We start from the raw sequence: 15011 nt of genomic DNA, 5'->3' as shown, positions 1-15011 counted from the left end.
CGGTCTTACTTTTATGCATAAAATTTATGCATGCAAATGTCAACTGCATTTCAGCAGGTACTAAACTTGATGAATTTTTTATGAGATTGTCTGAGATTTTTATCTAGATATCATTGCAATTAAACACACAAAAACAAACCTTAAGTGCAGAGTACTGTTACCTAAAATACACCCATGTTATACAGAGGCCCCAGAGATATCCCAACTATGTATACCAGGAGACTACCCAGTTTTACAGAGAAATCTAGACAGGGCTTCTTGGTCCTGCCGGTCGACACGTATCAGCAGCCTAACACACACACACCAACCACTTCACAGCCATCTGAACACATATAAGCCACTTAACTTTAACACAGACTAGTAGATACTCCTTTTTCCCAATCACAGACTTTCCCTTTCATAGATAACTGCCCAGATATCAGAACCGGCTACGTTCAGATATATATAGGAGGTCCCTAAATAGCTAAGGAACCTGCAATAACTGCGCAGTACCACTTACTGGGCGCTTGACCCAAACTATAATCTATAGGGATGCTTCCGAGAGAACCAGAGACGGCTCTGCGGTTGTATGGTCAGAAGGCTGAAGATTGTATCTCTTCACATAATCTTCAAGGAACGCCAAAGTTGCCAGAGCTCCTTGCTGAAATTCGACAAGACAAAGATAATGTAATTTTGCTCGATTAATGATGAACCAAAAAGAAATCAAAAGTACACTCATAGAAAACACAACTACAAGGTCAACTGAAGGACATACTCTCATGAGGAAGGTCTGGTCCTCTGGCTCCATGTTGAAATCAAAGGTGCCCACATAGTCCACGTCAATGCCGATACATCTACCCACGTCCTCTTCCTGGAAACACAATAAAGAGCTGAGAGAGTAGAGTGCTACTTAATCATATACATGTATCTGTAAGATACTTTGGACGGTCGTGTCTATGTCAGGCACATAGTGTACGGTATAACACTGGAGTGTAGTCCTGTTTTCAACAGTCACACATGTCACGTGTTTAAAAGTCCTATCATGGAACGCGGCTCATTTATAGAATTTCCTCATGAACCAAATTATCTCCTGATTTGCATAATTATTTAGCTAGCATCTTGCTATGCCAATCATTACAGAAGCTGTTTACATATTACCAAAAATCACGAAAAACACTTATCTGATTACAACTTTCAAAAGTAGCAAATGAAAATATACCCTGCAGTTCGAAAAAGCTGCTAGGGGGCCCAAACCTCCGCCACTTCTTTAGGTGGCCCGCTATCTGTCTACCAGAAATATTAACCCTAGTATGCCAGGAACACGAGATATCAAAACCGGAATTTCTAATGCAGTACCAAATACAGCCTCTACCATTCCTTTGATAGACTGTTCACCATGCATAATTGTGGGGTGTGCATCGTTTACCAACCTTGATTGGCTTGCTCCTCCCCACCAGCTCCACGTACTTAGAGCTCAGTTCAAATGGCGTGTCGATGATTCGTTGAGGTACAACCTCCATCAGCTTCTTCCTGAACGGCCCCCAGTTGATGTACATATTTTTGATGGTCTCATCGGTTACCTGTGGAATATCATACATTTTAACATCTCCCAAAGACGTTTAAGTTAACACTTCCTTGAAGCAAGAAACCTTCTTGCTTGAAGCATTTTAACATGTCCTCTCTGTTTTGCAGCAAATTCAGAACCCCATTCATATCATACATCACTCCTAAAGAGGTGTTTTCAGTCTTTCCCGGAGTCCATCGTATTTTCTGGTGTATACTCGTATCATGCAGTCTTTATTTCAAACTTCGTATATCAAGTTCATTAACACACTCTCCCACGAGTTATCTTGCACTTTTTGATGGTCAGGCGTGAAGAGGAATATTGGAAGTTTTTTTTTTATTCTTCTCACTGTCACAATTGTCATCAGCGTGTCGTAATCGCTGCTTTGGTAGTACAAAATGTAGTCTTTACCGGCCCGCCAGGGTACTCTGCAAACAAGTCGTCGAACACCACTTCATAAGAGTCGGCTTCGTGTCTGAAATCTCTCAGCTCCTTTTTGTTGGGAAATTTCTGAAAGGAAAACAACTTACTCAAGGATGTGTAATTTAACTTTCAGGCAAACTATACAGTTTTTTTTATATATTTACTATGTTCCTTTCCCCACACTCGATGGCCTCTCGCGTACATGAGAGGAAAAGGTTGTGTTTAGAATATTTCTGAAAGACATAGCTTCTCAATTGCAAACAGTTAAATATTGGAATAAAGAAAAAAGACTCTCAATTGCAACTTCAAACAGTTAAATATTAGATATATTTATATATAAAATATATCAACATCAATATAGATAGAGAGAGAGAGAGAGAGAGAGAGAGAGATAAATGTATCTTTATAAAGTTACGCCTTATAAGTCAGCACTTACATCCTTGAAGCATTTCAACATGTCTTCTCTGTTTCTTGGTACATTCAGAACCTCATGCAGCCTTTGCCTCTTTGAATCCAACTCTTCTCGCATTTTGTCGTTGCGTTTCCTCTCCTTCTCGCTTCTTTTCTCCTCTATCTTTTGGTACTTCCTTTAAACAGTGGATAAAGTAACGATTTAGAAAGTGCACTTGACGTATCAGGCATGTATTTTTACCACAGAACTTTACATAGCGATGACTTGCGTTTATTTCAGCGTAATATCTATTTGGATATTTGAAATATCACGTACTTTTTTACTTTTGTTTCTGGCCTTTTATTCTTAAATTCATCTCCCGTCATCGTCATGAAGGCATCAAGTCGTTCGCTGAAGACGTGTTGGTAAGCCCTCCTGTACGTCTTAGAGTACTGGTAAAAAGAATAGAATACAATTACAAGAAATACAACTGATCTGGAAGCAAAATGGTAAAGATGAAGCCCATATGCACTGTTATCCAAATTCGTTTGAACATCTTTTCATCATGGTTGAAACGTGAAAATGAATAAATTGCTACATTACCATCATCAATCCAAGAGTCTTTTGTAATTGCTGTTTCCTTTGCTCTTCAGAAACATTTTCAGGCTGGAAACGTGCCTCGGTGCACTGCAGGTAGAAGCAATTGGCTGTTTTCACGTCGTCTGCCTCTTCTTCCAAACGTCTCTGGAAGCTGTCCTCCTCGTCCATGGAGAGCCACCATCCTAAATGAACGAATGTAAAAAAAAAAACATCAAACCTCTTCTATAGTCTTGTATGAACAAGCGGGGCGCCATCACAATGATCACATTGCCATTATCATTCAACAGATGAATATGAGGAGAGGAGACAGGACAAGGCTCTGATTTATTGTTTTGTCTTTTAAAGTTATGCGGTGAAGTATTTATTCCTTTTACATGTGATGTTGGCTGATGATTGAAAACTTATTTTTCAAAGTTGTTTCAGTGACGAATGGATGTTGTAATCGTTGGTAGTAAACATATATAGGTATCATTTCTTGTTCAACACGTTTATACTGTCATAATTTGAATATTTAGGAATCTTAGGAGGATACGACATCGATGTCATCCATAAAATGTTTTTGCTGTGACGTGGCCTTACCGTCATAGCAGTAGAGAGGGAAGTTGGCACACACCCCACCGTCTATGTACAGGTCTGGCCCATCTTCAAACTTAAAGGGAATGTACACCACTGGAAAATGAGAGAAAACGCCATGTGGTGATGCAATCAGATAGATACTCAAAACGAGTACCTATAGTTCTCCTCGCTTACCGACGAATCACATAATGGCGGGACCACTGCAGGGAGAAGAATGAGTTTTGCAATTTACGTTCTTATATACGTGAATTTGTAATTACGTGTTGCTTTGCAGCGTGGCTTCATAATGAGTTGTTACTTAATTGTCAATGTCCTTCTGACCAAAGAATCAAATTGGGCAGTCCAGTTAAGGTTATATTTTGTATATTTTTGTTCAGACGATATTGATATAATTTTGATGATACTATAAAGCTCTTTGTCATCGATATCCGTCATTGATAAAATTAATATACCTCTACATGCACCTTTTGTGTTAGTCAAATAAAAATATACAGTATCGACAAGATTTACCTGGCAAGGACATGGACTGCCTGACCGCCTGACGAACACTGCAGAGTGGCGAGGTCTTGGCATGACAGTATTTGTCGATATCGAATGTCAGGTTGTAAGTGACGGTACACAGTTCTTTGCCGAAAACGTTACGGAGCTGCATGAAATTGGGGAAAGCAAAATAGTCAGAACGAAAAATCAATGCCTTTACACCAATGAGGTTATTGATGTCCTTTATCATACTTTAAGAGTAACGTGTAATATCTGTAATATCTGTAATCAAACCTGACTTATACTCTACGCCTGGTATAACGCTCCTTCAGTGGACGTTGTTTTTGAAGTCCTTTCGACCATGCAGTGACCAAATCTAGAACCAACTCAATAGTTTTGAACTAACATTATGCACATACCTGAGATAGATTGATGTTCCTGTCCAGTCCTTTATCTTTATGGTGCTTGTCAAGATGCCTCTGAATGACCTCGCCGTACCAGCGGAAAAACTTGTCCCCTCGGTTCCCACCAAAAGCCGTGAACAATTTCCAACAAAGATAAAGTTCACAACGTGACCGCCGTGGGGACTCTGCAAAGTAGTTGACAAAGGATTCAAAACGTTTAAATTGTTTATTTTCAAACTCAATTTGGTCTCTTCCTTATGTCACAATGCAGCTCTGGCCCTTTCATGACTTGGGTATATATAACAACATCATTACTGGAATCCAGGGCACAACAATGCTCGAATATCAGATGTCTAATTTAATTACATGACTGGTGTTTTGGGCTAGCTTTTATCGAACACTATGGTATACGTAGAGACCCATATGTTGACAGAGAAAAGATATCCAAATACAATCCTAGTATCAATCTAAATATCGGACACAGACCCATCAGCGTTCTCTCCATGTCCACATTTCTCATCTCCTCCAAAATCTCATCTGACGTCATACCGAGCGCCATCAGACCGGAGGTTATTGCGCCTGCGCTGGTTCCTGCAAATCTTTTGATATTCTCCATTATCCCGGCAACCTCTAGGACCTTCAAATGCAAACCCAATGTCAGTAAAATGTATGCATATTTCAGAAAACGGGAGCGTTTTTTAAGCGAATGACCACGAATTACTGCTCTGGGGCCATCCTCGTCGCACGAATCTGATTTTTTTTTAGGTGGCCATGTTGGCGACAGCCCACTAATTCCAGCCCCTATTGGAATATATGGAAACCATTGAAGAACTGAGCTGTCAACAATCACCTACTTCTGTAAACACATATTGACAGGGTAGTCCAACTTCCAAATTGTCCATTTAGGCCAAAAATTTCACTTTTTGACCAGCGATACATATCACTGCAAATGCAAACACTGGCAGCATGACCTCTGACCCCCTTGAAAACCACCAAAAGACAAGAAGATGGGATTAGTTTTAGAACCTACCAAGCAGCCAAAACAACACTAACAGCCAGTTTTTTTCAAGTTTATAGAAATAGAAATAACTTTCCAGCTGGAAAATACCAATACACATATCAAGAAAAAGGCTGTTTTCAGTTGGTTTGGCTGCACTCAATCAAAGGGGTCTCAGATTGGGTCCTCTGGGCATGCGCCATTTGGTGGCCTTTGCCCTGTTCAGATTGTGCTCCCATTTCCCAAGTTTGAAGCGAATACATAGATCCCAAGTTATATAAATCGAAGTTGACAGTTTTACTTCCGTCTTCTTACTTTCGTCTTTATAAGGGAATGACCACTGACACCTTGCAAAATATCGGCCCTCGCGCAACGACTGAAAAATCCACCACCACAAACATGTTAAAATAGTTCTCCCCTGAATTTCGGCGAAGTTTCCGTGCTTTACAAGCTTTAAAAGTAACCCATTTTTTGGCAAAACATGCGCCACGATGGCTTGGCCCCGTCTACATTTCAAAATGGCCGACCTTGCGTTCAGGGACTGTTCTATAACTTCAGCGGGAGAGAGTGTTGCAGCAAACCGTCAGAAGAGCGTCAGAAAACAAAGAATAAAGGAAACACAGATCATCTCAAAACATCATATCAACGCTTACCTTCATAGCACCTATGTAGGCAATCCCCTTGGCCCCTCCTCCTTCCAACACAAGGTTTTCAAATGGAAAATTGTACGCTCGGTACTTTCTTGCAATCATGTTAAGATCGTCTGGAAGTTCAGCCACGGGTTTGGCCTGTCTGAACCCCAACTTTGAGCCTCTCATTTTAGCTGTGGAAAACGTAGCTCCCTGGTGTAATGTAGTAGTGTAAGACAAGATCAACTGGTATTGTTAAAACACACAAAGTGCTCGAAATATGTGTCTCATATTTTCCGTTTCCGATATATTCTTTACACTTGGGTAAAAAATAAGTGATAGAAGTGAGTCGTACATTTTGCACGTCCTTGGAACTTGTCAGGAAGTTTGGACTTGGCAAGTGCAGCAGTTACATTATACGACAACAATATTCTGGTGTTGACCTAACCCCCCCCCCCCTTCCCCTCATAATATGGCGTGGCCAATAGCATGTGCTGCAAAGTGGAAGAAAAGAACAGTGTAACGCAACACATATTAATTTCATGTTGGGGGCTGGGATGAACACACACATAATACTATAAATATAGGTCTTCGTGTTAACGACTATCCATACAACTAGTCAATTGCTTTGATTTGAATGCCTATTTGAAGTAATAACTTCCTTGATAATAGTCTATAATGTGGACGTTGTTGGCATGGTCCTCTAACTATACCTATAACTATACTATATGTTAACAAGGGTTTCTACGTGTACAAACATCTCTTATCCCTATATATTGTCTGTCGACCCACACCAACAAATAATTCATATTTATCTTCTAATGAATCCCGTCAAAATATACCTGCAAAGCTGTAGCTGTTGTGTCAATAAAATCGGTAGCGTTGTTGTTTCCTTCCCGAAACCATCGAAAATATTCTTCACTGCGCATGTGGATTACGTCAATCTGCAACCATGACAATGACCCCACTGTGTGTTTACATACATGCCAACGGTGGCGCCATAGAATTAACGTACAACGTGCAACAAGGAATAGGCTGTTGTTCTCCGTCTTGTAGTTTGAAAACTTAGAAATTGTTCCTTGTTTGAGCCAGTTTTAGGTGTGGGTCTCCAGGGTTAATGTTACTTCACACAGGTGAGTTTTTTCCGACACTACGAATTTTACGCAACAGGAGAGGGAATGCGGTCCACCCATTTATCGGAATGCCAACTGTCTACACAAAGGAGGGTGAAATCTACCGGAATACACCCTTCTTTGATTAGTTAACATCCCAGGTAGTCCAAAAAGGAATGTTGATCATATTGGGTTCCATACAAATCTCCCCCCCCCCCCAATCAAAATTTCCTGCCGCCGCCTCTGTTTGGGTAAATTTAAAGCCTTTAACTTCTATATTTGTGTTTTTTCACTGTGACCCCGCTAAACAAACACTGTGTAATCCACAATGAAGACAAACATGGCGACCGACCGCGTCGCCACCGCCTAACGTAACTCAGATATTTCGTGTGATTTCTTGATCCTTGGGCTATGCATGTATACGTTGCCTTAGGACAAATACAGCAATCTGGGATGTTCACTCATCAAAGCAGGGTGTATTCCGGTTAATGTATTTGTATTTCTGTATATTCCGGTAAATAGGCGGACCCGAAGAATGCCAGAGGCGTGACATCACAGCTTGATCGCCAGTTTTTTTAATTTGGTCCCTAATAACGTTCGATACGTATACGGGTGTTACGGCCTATGCGATAACTAGCCGTATGGCACATGGGGTTCTAATGGTTGTCCTGTCGGTGTTCAAATAGGAAAATACATTAAAGAATGTTTCGATCTTAGAGAACACATGTTAGAGAATAGTTAACCTCTATTGTTACATCATACATATACTCTGTACGTAAGATGACGTTATCCACACATGTATTTAGCTTTGTTAGATCTTTAGTTAAGTTGTAGAAGACCATACAAAAGTCTCTGTACTTTTTTGTTGTGTCAATAAAGAATCTGTCATACCTAGGCCACGATAACGTTCGATACAGATGTTCCAGATCCGTCCCGTCGCGACCATTGCATGTATCACATTTCAAGACTTTCTATTTTTCTAGCTTGGTCTTGGACGACTGAACTCGATCACCGAGAACGAAAGCCATTTTTCTAATCAACAAGCTTCAAAGTACTACTGTTACTGCGACCTCGAGACACAGAAATGGATGGCAAAGGTGGCAAGGTTGTGGAACGTTTTCTATTATTCGCCGTCCTCATGTTATGACAAGCTCGAAGCAAGTGATGCGTTAGATCCCCGGAGTTTAACGTTGCTTTCTTTGGAGATTTTTAATATTTATATCATGATACTATCGTCCTAAATAAATAAATTACATACTTAGGTGAACTTCTTTGCAGGGTTGACCTAATAATGGGGCATTTGGACATTCAACATCATATGATATAGTTAGTTTGTACTTTACACAACGGTGAACGATTAGTAGATACATGTGCAAACGTTCAGCCAAACATTTCGTGTAATGCTTCTTATGAGTTTAATCCCTATCATTCTAACAAGTTACACTTTATACCTATAAAGTTATACATATAGCTTACATATAAGTACCGTATTGGGATCTGTGTATCTGTATATCCGGTATAACCGCCCTTCACCAGCTTTGCAAGCACTTGAACACCTCCATCCTATGTTGATAACTCTGGTACTTGATGGCAAGACTATTTCTTGTTGTTTCTGAGCTGGTATTAGGTACTTAGTACTTGGTAGGTCAACCAGTTTATTAGTCATTTTGTACATCATGTATAGTCTGGACATGTTTTGTCTGTCTTCCAGGAAACCCACTGTAGGTTTCTTTTCATTTCCTTGACACCAGTGTTTGTCAGCATAGGGCCTTGGATTCCATAATACTCCAGTTTTGAGATGAGCCTGCCAAGGGGGACTTTGTCAAATAGAGTATTGCTAAATCTATAGGTACCTGTCTCGTATCCAACAAATCTGTTCCTTTCTACTCTTTTCATGTTGTTCCGCTAGAGTGCTAGTCGTGAGGCGCCGAAGGGTCAACAGGGGGGAGCTGCAGAAGGTGAGTATTGTGTGTATTTGTGTATTTCTTGTCTCACCTGAGGAGGGTTAACGTTGTATTGAACGCAACCAGTCCGCGTTTCGACTGGCAACCCGGCTTACGCAATCAATGCGGTCCCATGGGAATCATGGGAAATGCAGACGACAGTGGTGTTGAGGTTGATTTTCTCGGGTCGGTTTTTACAAAACAAACACTCATAGACCCAAATTTTTACTATTTTGTAAAGCTTTATGTGGCACTTGTGTGACTGCTTATTAAAGGGCATATATATCTGGGCACGAGCCACCACTACGTAGTGACCCTTTTTTTAGTGTCATCAGTATTATTGGTGAAATGCTGTTTTGCGACAAAACGACAATGAATATAGATAGATTCTTTATTGACACAACAAAAAGTACAGAGACTTTTGTATGGTCTTCTACAACAACTAAAGGTCTAACAAAGTGTATGGATGACTTCATCCTACGTACAGAATATATGTATGTGGCAAATTACGCACAGAATATATATCAGTGATAACAATAAAGGTTTAACTATTCTCGACATGTAGTCTCTAAGATTGAAACATTTTTAAATGTATTTTCCTATATATATTAGAATACTGTATTGGTTATCTCCCCTGAGAATGTAATTGAATTTTTCTATAGGATCTAATGCCTAGGTCACATTTCCAAAGCGGGGCCCGGCCGGGCTGTTTGTATGAACGAAAAACTAACAATTCATGTCAAGAATATACAGAAATAGTGCCCATGATTACTATCAAAAAATTGTCTGTGTTTTATTGTCTTTTATATCGTACTTTTCGTTCCATAAGACTGCCCGGCCGGGCCCCAGTTTGGAAATGTGACCTCAGCATAACGTATTGAAATCGGTTGAACAAGTGGAAAGAAAGGTGAACAGCAATAGGCGCTTATCATTGTATAGTGTACAATCCATTATAAAATGGTGCTCATTTTCAATCATGTGTAAAGCGAAACATAGATATGAGTGTCTACTACCAAGTATGTGTGTGTGTGTGTGTGTGTGTGTGTGTGTGTGTGTGTGTGTGTGTGTGTGTGTGTGTGTGTGTGTGTGTGTGTGTGTGTGTGTGTGTGTGTGTGTGTGTGTGTGTTAAGCTGGAGATAAACGTGGGTGTAAAATCTATCCCTATATATGAGGAATTTCTAGTCTTTATGTATGTGTAATTTTGCCATACTTCGTTCCCGGTAATATCGTCATTTCATCGTATCGTATTGACTTGTCTTCTCATCCGGGTCGCGTTCACACAGGGGGGTTACAGCTGGCTTGGGCCACGCTTGAATTCCCACTCAAGCCGGTTCAACCTAGATAAGCTGAAGTTTCACAAAAACTGCTATGTGTCCCTCATTGAAGGTTAGTGGTATTTTGACGACCCTTTATTTCTTGAAAATGGTGTACTGGAAGTAGGGAGTGCATTAAGCTGCAATAAAACGACGACAGGGAAAGACAAGCGTAAAAGCAGGGGAGAAATTTACACACTGCTCTCTATTCGGCTCGATCCGGATTATTTTACGCTAGTGGGAATGTGGCCTAAGAAATGTGAATGGGCCTTTAAGTTTTGACTAAGACAAGCACGTTGATGCTGAATGGCAACATCTTCTCCTACGGAGGACAAGTATAAACATTCACCACAAACGTTTTAAATGTCACCTGAAACGTTTAAACAAATATCATATAAGAGGAATCATGTTTGAATTGGATATGATTTAATGATGCAACATGCTTTGTATATTCCCCAGTTCTTCTTGTTGCCCATTTCCACAAACGGCAGGATATGACGGATTACTAGTATTTTGTTTTCTGTAGCGGCTCGGGGAAGAGGAAGTGCAGCCAGAAGCCGCCATGTCGAACGCCACGTTAGTATCTGACATTTGTTCATTATGCTCAGCTGTCTTAAGCCTCGGTCACAACTCGCCGTACGTGCTTCTGCGTGCTGTCTACGTGCAAAAACGTGGGCAATCGTACGGCATCCGTGCGTGGTGAGTACCACCTCCGTACGGAATCCTACGGATTTGGGAGCACGCAGACACGCCGTAGAACTTTAAGTGCATGTAATACTTTTTCTACGTGCGGTCTGCGGATTTACCACCCGTGCGTGCGAGTACGTGCGACGCGCGTGCCCCGTACAGCCTATGAGCGTGCAACGTACGGACTCCGTGAGTCTAACTTCACTATTCTCACGTGCAATTGCTGTACGGACAGCGCACGAAGCACGTGCGTGCCACGCACGGTGCTTGCGTCATCCGTGCTTACTCCTCACTTCCCAGTTGACCTGCTCAATGACCACGCAGAACACACGTGCACCATACCAGGTGCTCCGCACGTGCAACGCACGTGCAACGTACGTGCAACGCACCTGATCTCTACAGTATATAAAGACAACTTGACGGGCGGCTGCCAACTCGTCTCCAAGATGCCCAGGAAGGCTCAGAAGAAGACTACCAGACAAGACCCAAAGAAACGGGCCGCGGAAGACACCAGGGCGGCTAGTGATGATGAAGTTAACAGGAGGTGCACGCACTTACAACGTGCGAGTGAGTAAGGAAACCGTGCGTACGCCGCACGTGTAGGTACGGCCTTTACGCGGCAACGTAGCAATCGCACAGAGATCGTGCGTTGTAAGCACGTACAACTCACTTACCACTTGCGCAACGTACGATGCACGCAACCGCTGACGGCCAGGCGTGTCGTGCAGACCACGTACGTACACCTTGCGAGTGACGTACTCCCTCGGCCGGCCACCCTACGTTTGCAGAAAAAACGTAGCAGACGTAGCCACGACAAAAACGTACGGACAAAAAGCACGCACGGCGAGTTGTGACCGTCGCTTAATTGCACTATTGTTCGTGGAACACATGCTTTCGTCAGGTGTATATATTCTGTTTTATATTCTTAATGTGGGAATAATATGAATATGTAAATTTACTTGTAAATGAATATACAATTTTCTTTGACTGAAAATCTGTATAATCGCAACCAAAAGAAACCAGCTTTTTTTTCAAGGTGCCAGATCATGTTGCAGGTTGTCCTGCGTCATCCCTGTCCCTTCCTAACTACTAGATATCATTAACAAACTCATGACATGTACAGACCACAAGCTTAAGGAGGCTTCCCAAAATCATGAAATCATGACAGTGACATGCAAACAATAACCCTAACAACAAGCACCGTCGCCATGGCAATATATGTTTTCATTGTCAGTCTTGTTTACATTTGTTTCTTTGATTTTTCAGACAGTCGCTCTTGTCTTGAGAAGATCGAAACAAGAAATTGGAAACCATATACCTACACGAAATATGTAGATAGAACTTTTGTATGTCTGGGGGGGGGGGTGTCTAAGTGATCACGGAAATGTGATGATTACATATTGCACAATCTCTTGTTTCCAACATTTTGTTATCAATTTTGGCCTCCACATTAACATGATACGTGCATAGTGATGTTAACCGTTGACTAAATTACACATGTCACAAGTATGAAATACCCAAAATTTTTCAACAACGACCTCATTTGCATAATTTACATTTTATTTTGTACATCTCCGACAGAGATGTGTACATCATAAAGTTGCATTTTATTGGACATCTCAGACAGATCTTAGATGACATTACAGTTCTTGATCATTCACTGTTTCACTAGTTGCTTATGAAAAAAATGAACGAATATAAGATATTTCAATTTTGGTATATACTTTATTTATCATTTCTTTTCTAGGTATTACGTTATTGACATTTGCCTTGTTATCAATTTTGAGCATGATTTTATGTGTTCTTTTTTATGTACATTCTACAACCTACACACAACACATGATGACTACTACAATACGGCGGGCAAATATGCTACAGGGTAGGTACAATAAAATATTCTTTAAAGGTAACCCGTGCGCTATGCTTTGTGTTGGTATTCGATATTACGACACTTCCGACGATACCTCACATGTATGTATACGTAGAAATAATATAGTCTTTTTTTATATTCAATTCAGCCAATGGAGGAACTGGAACCACACCCAAAATCGTAAGTAGTAGAACACGGATTGTTGCCTTTTAATTTTCACAAATGTCCAAAATGTTTAACTGATAGTTGTTCACAGGCCTGGGAAAAACTTTCCTGTGCCACAAAACACAATATTTATGGCCTACACTTTGATCTATGACGCGGCTAAACAAGGTAGTATGGACACAACTCTTAAAGACGGGAAAGATTAGAATTCTAGTAGAAAGTGTCATGGCCAGGTAGAAATTGCACTGTGCAGTACAGGAATATGACGGAATATGGCGACTGCATGATTTCAATTGCGACGACTTTCCAGTTTGAATATAAATCCGCCATGTTACACAACTGGCTTTCGTAGCGAATCGGTTGCAGTTCATTTGGCCTCCACAGAGCGCCAATTAAACGAGGGCGTCAAAGGCCGATATACACAGACAGAATTTTATTGTTTTTGAATAGAGGTTGTACCTTAAACTCATACATATTCGTTTTTCGTATTTCTCTAGCGTTGCACCATACTATAATTTCCACCGCGCCGAAGTGGGTCATCTTGGGATCCTTTACTATAGAAATACATGTACCCATAGGGCAAAATTCTATTCTGCTATATTCAACCACGACTGGAATTAACCAGGAATCGGTAACGATGTTCTATTGGCACGTAGTGATGGCCAGGGCAGCGTCCCTGCTGCGCCCATGTTTGTACATCCCCCAAACATAAGGGCGAGGTTTTCCTAGTTTCTACCAAACGATCGTAAATAGTCCATCAATTACCAGAAACCTCATCAGCATTTTTAAAGACAACACCCAACCAATCACAGCACAGCTTTGCTAACATTTTGAACACACAGCCAACCAACTACAGCACAGCCTCGTCAATATTCCGAACATGTTGACGAGGCTGTGCTGTACGGTTGGTTGGCTGTGTCTTATTCTGGAAACCAGGTACACGTTGTATCGGAATTCCAAGAGATATAAGAAAATGCCGAAGTAAGATGTATTCAAATACCAACATGTATGTAGTGCACACTCGATTAGGTAATTGAAAGAATTTGTACATTAGTATCCACGTGTTTTAAAAAGAGAGAAGACGCTTTTAGAAAATATAGATCTAGAATAGTACATTGGTGCTTTTAGATTGTTTTTGGATTTTGTATTCACTCCGACGCAATGCAATTACAACGTGCGCAGAGATAAACTAGTCACTGTCTCATCATCTAGTAAAACGAAAAGACACGAAAAATCTTTTGTACCCTGTGCGCCGAAGTTATTGCTTAAAACCTGATCTTTGTATTATCTTAGTAGTTTTTATGGTGTTATTCATCTCTGTTAATACTGATTTTTAATGTGTTAGTTGATGTATTCATTGTTGTGATAAGCTTTTGTGCTGTATTTTACTGATAATGATGCAGACATATGTAAGATTTTATGCTAACTTTATTGTAATAATGGGTGATGGTATGTTGTAAATACTCGACATATCTCATGCACTTCACTGTGACACGCCAGTCGATATTCAACAAATCTTAATCAGAATCTGTGTATTACACGCTGTGCCCCGGATCTTTGCCTTTAGCCTTTCTGGCATTTTTCAATATGCAATAAAGAACATTTTATCATTATTTGCATGCGTGTTTGGTAAGGATCCGGAAGTGGCTGTGGTAACAGTTGCTCTGATGTTCGAACATCGGACCTGACATCTCTGTGCTGTTGTCACACACGAAGAACACGCTGGATTGGTAGTGGAAAACACGTGACCCACCGGACGGGTCGCCATGGTAATAGGACAGGTACACACCTGGGAAAATAGTAAACAAGTAAATAAACTAGAAAGGTGACATTTGCAAAGCAAACGCATAATGTTAAAATTCGCATATCTGGTATGCT

General features: G+C 40.8%; 2 protein-coding genes and 1 long non-coding RNA gene across 5 annotated transcripts in view; 1 reads left to right on the top strand and 2 right to left on the bottom strand.

The window, feature by feature from the left end:
* Positions 1–38: 38 nt before the first annotated feature.
* LOC109477772 lies at positions 39–6953 on the bottom strand. 3 transcript variants are annotated; one of them, XM_019779132.1, is made up of 13 exons: positions 6886–6953; positions 6068–6256; positions 4904–5054; positions 4433–4602; positions 4044–4179; positions 3537–3626; positions 2961–3139; positions 2694–2809; positions 2403–2553; positions 1955–2053; positions 1410–1559; positions 755–850; positions 39–640 (listed from the first exon to the last, which is right to left on the bottom strand). In XM_019779132.1, the coding sequence occupies exons 2-13, from the start codon at positions 6230–6232 to the stop codon at positions 524–526; spliced, it is 1620 nt and encodes a 539-aa protein (XP_019634691.1). In that variant the 5' UTR covers positions 6233–6256; positions 6886–6953; the 3' UTR covers positions 39–523. The 3 variants fall into 3 exon arrangements, with proteins under 3 accessions (XP_019634691.1, XP_019634692.1, XP_019634693.1); XM_019779133.1 differs by having other exon boundaries at positions 6399–6950; XM_019779134.1 differs by having other exon boundaries at positions 6068–6237; positions 6886–6934.
* Positions 6954–7020: 67 nt separating this feature from the next.
* LOC109477796 lies at positions 7021–10991 on the top strand. Its single transcript, XR_002140690.1, has 4 exons — positions 7021–7176; positions 8139–8260; positions 9065–9113; positions 10938–10991. It is a non-coding gene; the product is annotated as an uncharacterized LOC109477796 (long non-coding RNA).
* Positions 10992–14029: 3038 nt separating this feature from the next.
* LOC109477788 overlaps positions 14030–15011 on the bottom strand; it is a 2862-nt gene continuing 1880 nt past the window's right edge. Inside the window, exon 4 of the mRNA XM_019779178.1 lies at positions 14030–14922. Within this exon, the coding sequence (XP_019634737.1) occupies positions 14744–14922 (179 nt within the window). The 3' untranslated portion in view covers positions 14030–14743. The remainder of the gene's footprint in view (positions 14923–15011) is intronic.

This window comes from Branchiostoma belcheri, unplaced genomic scaffold (genome assembly GCF_001625305.1).
Source record: "Branchiostoma belcheri isolate BF01 breed outbred unplaced genomic scaffold, Haploidv18h27 scaffold41, whole genome shotgun sequence".
Lineage (NCBI taxonomy): Eukaryota > Metazoa > Chordata > Leptocardii > Amphioxiformes > Branchiostomatidae > Branchiostoma > Branchiostoma belcheri.
The sequence above is the reverse complement of the archived record's forward strand: the minus strand, read 5'-3'. Positions and strand labels throughout refer to the sequence as shown.